Raw genomic sequence first — 11,027 nt, forward strand, 5'->3', positions numbered from 1 at the left:
TTACCCTGGTTTTATGTCGGCGTTTGGCGGGTAGAGGCAGGGCTGAATACGGGGAGCTCCCTTGGAAGGGCTGGGTAAGGCGGAATGTTCTGAGTACCGGCTCTACAAAACTGGATTCTACTTCAGAGCAGCTGGCAGAAGACAAGACCACCCAGGCCATGGGCAGGAGACCTCGTTTCCAGGCCTGGCCCTGCCACTGTCTCCCCAGGTGACTTTGGACCAGTCCCAGGCCGCCTTGGGCCTCAGTTTCTCTGTGAGATGAGAGTGTTGGTTTACATACAGTGCCTTCCAGCACCTACAATTTTAGGATTCTTGGACTTGGTGGTCCTGGTGAGTGAGTGAGTGAGTGAGTGTGTGTGTGTTTGTGTGTGTGTGTGTGTGTGTGTGTGTTCGTGTGTTCAGAGGAGCTGAGATGGGAAATGCACTGGGCGCTGCTCCCTCACTCCCACCCCAACCTGGGACGGGGCGGAGGGCCAGCCTGCATCATCTGCCTGGACTGAACCCCAGCCCTGGTTCTCGGGCTGAGCCCTGAGCCCTGACTGTACCTGCCACCCCTGCTGAGCTGCTGGGGGAAGAGGGGCGCCCCCTGCAGGGCGAGTGGCTCACCTGTCCCAGGGAGGAGGTGGGACCCACAGGCCAGGGTTAATGGGTCATGTCCTGCCCAGGGACCTAGAGGTCCTCGCCCGAATGGCAGAGTCCTCGCAGCAGAGCATGGCCCCGGACGCGGCGGGGCTGGCGGAGCAGCCAGAGGTGCAGGATGGAGGTCGCGCCCAGGAGAATGGCTGTGTGTGCCGGCAGCTCCTCCAGCCTGCCAGGTGAGGGGCTGCCCAGCCGAGGGCCAGGAACGAGGCCCGCAGAGACAGCCCAGCTGGCTACTGTGCTCCCTGCTCTGGGTGACCTGGCCCCAAGGCAGCATGCCAGGGACCCAGCAGAGCCCATCCAAGCTGGACTCTGGGGGGGAGGGGTGCTGGTGGTGCTTTAGCCCCTCCACGATGCCCGTTACCCTCCAGTACCCCTGAGCGACCACAAACCTGTCTGCTTGCTATGCTGTGCCCACGTTAAGACAGTACTATCATTTACTCAGGCTTACTCTGCTGGGCACTGCTCTGAGTTCTTTGTACACGTGAACTCTTTTCAGCAACCTAATGAGGTGGACATTAATATTTCCTGTTCTAATGAGGAAACCAAGGCTCAGAGAGGTCAAGTAACTTGCTCAAGTCACACAGCTAATAAATGGCAGAGCTGGGATTTGAACCTGGGCAGTGGGTTCCTAGAATCCAGTTCTCCATCAGGTTGTTTTGCCTTACCGGCCCTTCATCCCTCCACGCCTCATCAGATGCCTCCCCCTAAGCTCCTCTTTGATGTGGAAATTCTGGAGCTGCCCTAGCCTGAGGACAGTGGTGGCTGTGCTGACAGGTGACCTGCAGGCTGCCCTTCCCTGAGCACTGCCCAGAAGCCCCGGGCAGCCTGGCGCTTTCTGTAGACCTGACCACAGCCTGGCGTGGGAGGGAGCCCTGGGCTGAGTCAGGAGGCAGCCCTCAGGCCTGCTCTGCTTCCCTGCCTCGCTATGTGCCCCTGAGCAAGTGCCTGGCCCTTTCTGGGCCTGTTTTCCCTTTTGTTCCGGGGGTGCTGGACACAGGGGAACCTCCAGCTCAGTGAGTAGGGTTCCCTGACTCTCCTCTCGTGAACTACGTCAGAGGCGTTCACTGACCTGGGGCTGGCTGCCCTCTGCTTCGAGCTTCCATTCTCTGCTGACTCAGCGATTGGCAGCCTCCAGTGGGGAACTGGGCCTGGGCAGGGAAAGAGGGAGCGGTGAGCCAGGATGGAGAGGGAAGGCAAAGGATGGAGAGGAGTGAGGAAAGAACGATGGAGAGGCTGGGAGATCTGCTGGGGTAGGCCTGTGCCAGCAGCCCCCCACGTGCTCCCTGTCACTTCCTGGGTGCTCACCTGAGCTCCTTCGCCTACAAGAGGAAAGAGCGGTTGCCCTGCTGGTCTTGGCCAGCCTCGCCTGTTGCTGTGGGGCCGCAGCGGCTGCTCATTGCTGGGCCAGCTCCAGAGGCCGCGGCCTGAGCACCTCCCTGTGCCTGGGCTGTGGCCAGGGAGCCCTCAGACTGCTGCTGTGAACACTCACTGCCTACCGCGCTGCCAGCCAGAGGCTTCTGCAGGCGGAGCCTGCCTTTAGGGAGGCCGTCCCTGCCTGCAGGGCTCCCAAGCGTCCTCTGTGCCCCCACCCGCCCACACACAGGTCTGGCCACCAGGGGAATGGAAAGGTGAATGTGGAGCAGCTGCAGAACCTGCAGACCGTGGAGGCATAGCCAGAGCTGTTGGCTGACAGCAGATTTGGTGAAGATTTGAGGGCAGAACTGCCCACGGCTCTGAACTGGAAAGAGTCATCGTCATCCACATGGGACGGGGCTTCCAGGCACAGCCCTCTCTCCTGCACTTTGGGATCCTGCTACAAGCTTTTTGTTGTGTGTGTGCGGAGGGGAGCCTCCCAGTGGCCACAGTGGCTCATGCAGAAGAGGCCCTGGGGAGGGGAAGGGTGGAGGGCAGGCCAAGGGCCTAGAGTGTTTTCATTTTTCCTGAGAACTTAGTAGGGCATTCAGTTATTCATTCACATAACAAACACTGATGCCTGCTGCGGGCTGGGCCCTGTCCAAAAGATGCTTGAATGAGACACTGACCTGGCCCCCAGGGAGGGGGGCATGCATGTAATTCCCTTCAGAGCCGACAGACATGACAGCTGGGCCCAGGACTCTGGCCTTCCTCCAGCCTCTAGCCGAGACCTGCACAAATCCCTAGAGCGAATGATGGCTCCTCAGAGAAGGACCTTGGCCAACACCCAAGGGGACATGTGGCCTTGCCCCCAGGGGTGAAATTTAAAGGTGGCCAAGGAGGCAACTGGGAAAGGACTGGACCTGTGAGGAGGCAGCTGGCCATGAGGAAGGAGAGCCTCGGGAAGCTCAGGGGATAGCGTCTCACCCAGATGGGAGACACATCTGCCTGTGTGGTTTGGCTCTCGCTGTTCTGTGGGGCTTGCAGTGTCCCTGCCCGGCTTCCCTCCCTGTCTCCTCTAGGGCTCCATCTAATGAGATGATGAATGGCGCTCAGTCGTCAGGTGGAAACAGTTGTTACTAGGTTGGCCTTCAACCCCCTCCCTCAGTGGCTGTAAAGCACTGCTATTAAAGTGTGGTCTGGACCAGCAGCATCCGCATCATCTGGGAGCTTGTTAGAAATGCAGTCTCAGGCCCCTCCCTCATCCCCCTAAATCAGAACCTGCATTTCAGCAAGACTCCCAGGTGATTCACGCGCACGTGAAAGGTGGAGAAGCAGTGCTTGAGGAGATGGCGCAAGCTACTCTGAGACCAAGCAGATTCCCCCCTTCCCTCCTCGGGAAAGTGGCATTATGCTCAATTCATTTAAATTAAAATATTTCGGCTAGGTCATACTTAAATGACTCAAAATTTAAGAGGTACAAAAGAACAGAAGTGAAAAGCTTCCCTCCCACCCGTTCCCGGAGGCAACCTGTGTTACCAATTCCAAGAGGCTCACCTGTCTTGCTGAGAATCCACTGGGTTACTCACGCCTTCCCTCAGGAAATGAACTTTTCCTGCCGCCTGCAGTCAGACCAAGTCTCCTCTGTCAGATGCAAGAGAATATGCTGGGCTAGGGAGCCGGCTGGCTCGCTTCTCCCGCTGCACTGGCTGAGGAGCCCCAGCGAAAACGCAAGGGGAGGGGTCTAGAACTCAATCATGGTTGTTGAAACCAGCTGGCAGCCCAGGCCTGCAGTGCTGCCCGTCACCCAGCAAGCCTGGGTGCTGTGTGAGCACCTGCCCTGACTCAAAGGAGCACCCTCTCTGAGAGGACTCTGGTTCTCCTCCACACAGAGCGGGGAGTAAACATCCTTCCACTGGGGCCTTTGAACAAGAGGGTTGGAGGGGCGGAAAGGTCTCTGGCGAGGCCGGCCTCTGGGGCACAGGGGCGTGGTCCCCAGAACTGGACCCCTTCTAGATCAAGCAGCTCCTCCCCTGGGCTGCTAGGTGACCTGTCAGCAAGCCCAACCTGCTGTCTGAAGAGAAAGTGAAAAGTCCAGGTGATTTGCTGTGGTGTTTCATTTCCTCTCTAAGGCTAACCCTTGGATCTGATAACACAGCATGTTACTTATATGTTTGGGAGTGAAAAGGGCAGGGGTCACGGCCACTGAGGAGTTGGGTCTGGTTTCTTTTAACCTGCTTTTGGAATCGCTTGGCAGCAGCCATAACACTTGACAGCTGTGCTATTTGTTTTATACTGGAATGGAAATGTCTCCCTACAGCTACTCCTTCAGTCAGTAAATATTTATTGAGTGCCTACTGTGTCAGGTGTTGGACTAAATGCTGGTGACACAGTGGCGAGCAGCACAGAAACGGTCCCTGCCCAGGTGCTCAGAGTCTAGAGGTCACACATCAATCACAAACAGGATGGGATGCTTTGAGAGTCCTCAGTGAGGAGGGGCCAGGTTTCCACAAGGAAGTGACACACAAGTTGAAGTCAGAAAGGTTAGTAGCAGTCTAACTAGGTGATGGGGGAAGCATCCACGTCAGGGAACTGCATGTAGAAAAGACGTGAGAGAGCAACTGAGGAAATGGAATGCAGACGGTGTCACTGGAGCAGCTTCTGTGAGGCTTTCATCAAGTTAACGTTCTTTAATTTTAAGGGTTGCCCCTTTAAACTTACTGCCATGGAGGACTTAACCTGTTTCTTCAAGTACAGCAAAGCTTTCCAGGTGGCCTCTCCCGTACATGTCAGAGGCCCCATGCTCAGGAAGCCAGACTGGCCAGTGGCCCCCATCAAAGCTTCTGGATGGTGTCACACACAGCCAGTTCCCATGCTTTTGCACAGCATCACCCCTGCCCGCGTTTTTGCAGAAACTTGGTGAATGAGTAGGAGGCTCATTAATCTTACAGAAACTGGCTTTGAAGTGGGAAGAAGAGAAGCAGGAACTTGAGCACTTTCCAAACCTGGGAAATCCCCTTTCCCTCGGTGCACCTCATCAGGAAGATGATCATGCTAGCCTCTTAAGATCTTTCCATGCTGACATTTCAGCATCACAAGAATTGTCTATGCTTATGTTCAAGCCCTGGCCTAAAGCCATCTACCTATTCCATGCCTTTGGAGTACCATGATGCTGGCCAACAGGAAAGTTTCAAATTGGGTGCTACTAATGTGACATCATAGGGACCAGCCATTGAAAGAGCAAAGAGCGGGCTTCCCTGGTGGCGCAGTAATTGAGAATCCGCCTGCCAGTGCAGGGGACATGGGTTCGCGCCCTGGTCTGGGAAGATCCCACATGCCCCGGAGCAACTGGGCCCGTGCGCCACAACTATTGAGCCTGTGCTCTAGAGCCCGTGAGCCACAGCAACTGAGGCCCGCGCACCTAGAACCCGTGCTCCGCAACAGGAGAGGCCACCGCAATGCGGCAAAGAGTGGCCCCCACTCACTGCAACTAGAGAAAAACCCGCAGGCAGCAACGAAGACCCAGCGCAGCCAAAAATAAAATAATTTATATATATAAAAAAAAAAGCGCAAAGTGCCCTTTACTCCTGATGCAGTGGTCATCAGGACTGATCAGTCACAGATGCCTTTTTGTGCCCCCCAAGCCCATCAGTTCCTTTCTCAGTGGCTAGCTGACCCCTGGGAATAAAGGGGGGGAATGTGACTTCCTCCAGGTGTCTCTGAGTACCCCAGATAGGGTCTGCAGTGCCCTGGGAAGTCCTTAAATCACCCCATTTGGAATGGCAACTTGCACGTCTGGAAAAGGGCTCCACTTGGTTCCAACCTGCCCCCCCCCCCCCTCCAAGTGGTACAACTCTCCTCAGAGCATATTCTCCAGTGGACCCAAGAATGCTCTCTACAAAAGATACCTTTCTTTCAGCTGTTTCCCCTTAGGCCAGCACACAGAATTAAAGGGGGGAGATATCAAGCATTTTCTGGGTCCTGACCAGTATATGTATTTTCTGACATTTTAATTTGGTTATAAAACAATAAAAGGTGTTAACTTTAAATGTGTCCTGATCTTTTCTCCTACATATTTTCATGGATACCTGGTGTTTTAGAGGAAAATGTAAAGAAGGCAAGACCAAAAGAGGCAGACACAAGAAACAAATAGTGAGCAATATATTACTTTCCTTATTGTCTTGCAAAGAAATTCAAATGAAAGGAAACTCTTTAAACTAGCAAACATTAAAGGACTAGGAAGGCACTGATAAAACTGGTCCTTTTCATTTAATGAGTATAATCTGATAAAACTCTGGAAAGCATTTGGAATCAAGTTTTTATCTTCTAGTAGCTTACTAAATTCCCTCAAAATGATATAGATGTGAAGACATGCACTGCAGTCTTTTTTATAATAACCTTTCAAACAATTTTACTGCCCAACAATAGAGGAATGGTTAAGTAAATCAGCTCACTTTCGCCATACCCCCCAGCAGGACTCACCCTGCATCAGGACTGAACCCTCCCTTCCCACTTAGAGAAGTCCCTGAAAGGACCAGGGAGGTTGGGAGAGGGGGTGGGGTGTGTAAACCATGAACGTGAGCATCTTCATTGGTGGTCAGAGAAAGGGTTCAGAGGTGGTCACTGGGAGAAGGAGGCAAAGCTATCACCTCAGCCGCTTCTTGGCTTCATGTGAAAACATCTGGTCCAGAGCCCAAAATGGGATTCAGGAGGCCTGGGCCTCCACTATTGGTCACAGGTTACCACCTACTATCTGTAAAAGGGGACCTGAATTCAAGTTCTCAGATCCCCTTCTGATCTAAAACTGATTCTTTTCTAAAAGTCCCAATCTGATCACATCGCTCCTAGCTAAAACTTTCAAAGGCTCCCCCCAATTGCTATTAGTATCAAGGGCAAACTGTAATTGAGCAAGACCCTATGTGGCCTTCCCGGGACAGAATGTCCTCCACATGCCTCCTGTCTGTAGAAAAACTTTAGCTTCCTAGGCTTTCCCCCAGTTCCAAAGAATAAATTTAATCAGAGAAGGGAGAAAACACAGAAAGAAAGAAAAACAGTCAAGCAAGACAAAATAATAGCTAAACTAAGTCAAAGACCTTTAGTTCCTCCTCAAGGGCTATAGATAACATTCTGAGCCACCTCCTTTGAGCTGTTTTGCAGATAATGAAACCCTCACCAGGTGGAAGAAGTTAACTGTATGCTGCCCACAAGCAGTAGACCCCAGACCTGTTAGAACCACAAGGTTGATGATGTTAACTCCTGGTCACCTCAACAGCAACCAATCAGAAGACTGTCCACAGGTTGATCACGCACCCTGCAACCCTCTCCCTCACCCTGTCTTAAAAAACCTTTCCCTGAAAGCCATCAGGGAGTTTGGGCCTTTTGAGCACTAGCTGCCTGGTCTCCTTGCTTTGCGCCTGCAATAAGCACTGCACTTTCCTTCACCACAACCCAGTGAAAGTAGATTGGTTTTACTGCGCATGGACAAGTGGACCCAAGTTTAGTTCGGCAGCAAAACCTCCCACTGTGCTCTACCTCAGGGCCTCTTCTAACTTTTCAGACACAGGCCAAACTCCTTTGTTCTCACTGGCCCTCACACATGCACTTTCTTGCAAGTAACTCCTTCTCCACACTTGACTGTTACTCAACCTTTGCATCCTAGTTGTAATGTTATTTCCTCAAAGAAGCTACCCCAGGGGCTTCCCTGGTGACTCAGTGGTTAAGAATCCACTTGCCAATGTAGGGGACACAGGTTTGAGCTCTGATCGGGGAAGATCCCACATGCCGCGGAGATACTAAGCCCGTGTGCCACAACTACTGAGCCTGTGCTCTACAGCCCGTGAGCCACAGCTACTGAGCCCTCATGCCACTGAGCCCACATGCTACAACTACTGAAGCCTGTGCGCCTAGACCCCATGCTACGCAACAAGAAAAGCCACCGCAATGAGAAGCCCATCAATACAACTAGAGAAAGCCCGCGTGCGGCAACAAAGATGTAATGCAGCCAAAAATAAATAAATAAAATAAGTAAATTGAGAGATTGGTTCAAGATGGCGGAGTAGAAGGACGTGCTCGCACTCCCTCTTGCGAGAGTATCGGAATCACAACCAACTGCTGAACAGTCATCGACAGGAAGACACTGGAACTCACCAAAAAAGATACCCCACATCCAAAGACAAAGGAGAAGCCACAACGAGACGGTAGGAGGGGTGCAATCACAATAAAATCAAATCCCATAACTGCTGGGTGGGTGACTCACAGACTGGAGAATACTTATACCACAGAAGTCCACCCACTGGAGTGAAGGTTCTGAGCCCCACATCAGGCTTCCCAACGTGATGTCCAGCAACGGGAGGAGGCATTCCTAGAGAATCAGACTTTGAAGGCCAGCAGGATTTGATTGCAGGACTTCGACAGGACTGGGGGAAACAGAGACTCCACGCTTGCAGGGCACACACAAAGTAGTGTGCGCATCGGGACCCAGGGGAAGGAGCAGTGACTGCACAGGAGACTGAACCAGACCTACCTGTTAATGTTGGAGGGTCTCCTGCAGAGGCAGGGGCGGGGGGGTGGGGGTGGGGGGGTGGCCACTGTGTCTTACTGTGAGGACAAGGACACTGGCAGCAGAAGTTCTGGGAAGTACTCCTTGGCATGAGCCATCCCAGAGTCCTCCATTAGCCCCACCAAAGAGCGGGTAGGCTCCAGTGTTGGGTTGCCTCAGGGCAAACAACCAACAGGGAGGGAACCCAGCCCCAACCATCAGCAGACAAGCGGGTTAGGATTAAAGTATTACTGAGCTCTGCCCACCAGAGCAACAGCCAGCTGTACCCACCACAAGTCCCTCCCATCAGCACACTTGCACAAGCCTCTTAGATAGCCTCATCCACCAGAGGGCAGACAGCAGAAACAAGAACTACAATCCTGCAGCCTGTGGAACAAAAACCACATTCACAGAAAGATAGACAAGATGAAAAGGCAGAGGTCTATGTACCAGATGAAGAAACAAGAAAAAAAACCCAAAAAAACAACTAAATGAAGTGGAGATAGGCAACCTTCAGAAAAAGAATTCAGAGTAATGATAGTGCAGATGATCCAGGACCTCGGAAAAAGAATGGAGGCAAAGATCGAGAAGATGCAAGAAATGTTTAACAAAGACCTAGAAGAATTAAAGAACAAACAAACAGAGATGAACAATACAATAACTGAAATGAAAACTACACTAGAAGGAATCAATAGCAGAATAACTGAGGCAGAAGAACGGGTAAATGACCTGGAAGACAGAATGGTGGAATTCACTGCTGCGGAACAGAATAAAGAAAAAAGAATGAAAAGAAATGAAGACAGCCTAAGAGACCTCTGGGACAACATTAAATGCAACAACATTCACATTATAGGGGTCCCAGAAGGAGAAGAGAGAGAGAAAGGACCAGAGAAAATTGAAGAGATTATAGTCAAAAACTTCCCTAACATGGGAAAGGTAATAGCCACCCCAGTCCAGGAAGTGCAGAAAGTCCCATACAGGATAAACCCAAGGAGAAACAGGCCCGGACACATAGTATCAAATTGGCAAAAATTAAAGACAATGAAAAATTATTGAAAGCAGCAAGGGAAAAACGACAAATAACATACAAGGGGACTCCCATAAAGTTGAGAGCTGATTTCTCAGCGGAAACTCTACAAGCCAGAAGGGAGTGGCATGACATATTCAAAGTGATGAATATGTAACCTACAACCAAGATTACTCTACCTGGCAAGGATCTCATTCAGATCCGATGGAGAAATCAAAGCTTTACAGACAAGCAAAAGCTAAAAGAATTCAGCACCACCAAACCAGCTCTACAACAAATGCTAAAGGAACTTCTCTAAGTGGGAAACACAAGAAAAGGACCTACAAAAACAAACCCAAAACACTTAAGAAAATGGTAATAGGAACATACATATCGATAATTACCTTAAACGTGAATGGATTAAATGCTCCAACCAAAGACACAGGCTTGCTGAATGGATACAAAAACAAGACCCATATGTATGCTATCTACAAGAGACCCACTTCAGACCTAGGGACACATACAGACTGAAAGTGAGGGGATGGAAAAAGATATTCCAAGCAAATGGAAATCAAAAGAAAGCTGGAGTAGCAATACTCATATCAGATAAAACAGACTTTAAAATAAAGAATGTTACAAGAGACAAGGAAGGACACTACATACTGATCAAGGGATCAATCCAAGAAGAAGATATAACAATTATAAATATATATGCACCCAACATAGGAGCACCTCAATACATAAGGCAACTGCTAACAGCTATAAAGGAGGAAATTGACAGTAACACAGTAATAGTGTGGGGACTTTAACACCTCACTTACACCAATGGACAGATCATCCAAACAGAAAATTAATAAGGAAACACAAGCTTCAAATGACACAACAGACCAGACAGATTTAATTGATATTTATAGGACATTCCATCCAAAAACAGCAGATTACACTTTCTTCTCAAGTGCACACGAAACATTCTCCAGGATAGATCACATTTTGGGTCACAAATCAAGCCTCAGTAAATTTAAGAAAAGTGAAATCATATCAAGCATCTTTTCTGACCACAACGCTATGAGATTAGAAATCAATTACAGGGAAAAAAATGTAAAAAACACAAACACATGGAGGCTAAACAATACGTTACTGAATAACCAAGAGATCACTGAAGATATCAAAGACGAAATCAGAAAATACCTAGAGACAAATGACAATGAAAACACGACGATCCAAAACCTATGGGATGCAGCAAAAGCAGTTCTAAGAGGGAAGTTTATAGCTATACAAGCCTACCTCAAGAAACAACAAACATCTCAAATAAACAATCTAACCTTACACCTAAAGGAACTAGAGGAAGAAGAACAAACAAAACCCAAAGTTAGTAGAAGGAAAAAAGTCATAAAGACCAGAGCAGAAATAAATGAAATAGAAACAACAAAAAAAAACAATAGTAAAGATCAATAAAACTAAGAGCTGGTTCTTTGAGAAGATAAACAA

At 50.0% G+C, this 11,027-nt stretch overlaps 1 protein-coding gene across 9 annotated transcripts in view; it reads left to right on the top strand.

The window, feature by feature from the left end:
* Positions 1–6,044, top strand: part of P2RX5 (purinergic receptor P2X 5) — a 30,239-nt gene extending 24,195 nt beyond the window's left edge. For 2 of the 9 annotated variants that reach the window (XM_033847979.2, XM_033847977.2), the window contains exon 12: positions 2,246–6,044. Coding sequence is in view for 4 of the 9 variants with exons in the window: in XM_033847977.2 (XP_033703868.1) it covers positions 2,246–2,315 (70 nt within the window). In the remaining 5 variants the exon portion in view is untranslated. Of the gene's footprint in view, positions 1–126; positions 816–2,245 lie in introns of those variants that run through there. The other 7 variants (XR_012328590.1, XR_012328591.1, XM_033847975.2 and 4 more) reach the window with 7 other exon arrangements.
* The last annotated feature ends 4,983 nt before the right edge of the window (positions 6,045–11,027 follow it).

This window comes from Tursiops truncatus, chromosome 20, assembly GCF_011762595.2.
Source record: "Tursiops truncatus isolate mTurTru1 chromosome 20, mTurTru1.mat.Y, whole genome shotgun sequence".
In the NCBI taxonomy this organism is placed as follows: Eukaryota; Metazoa; Chordata; class Mammalia; order Artiodactyla; family Delphinidae; genus Tursiops; species Tursiops truncatus.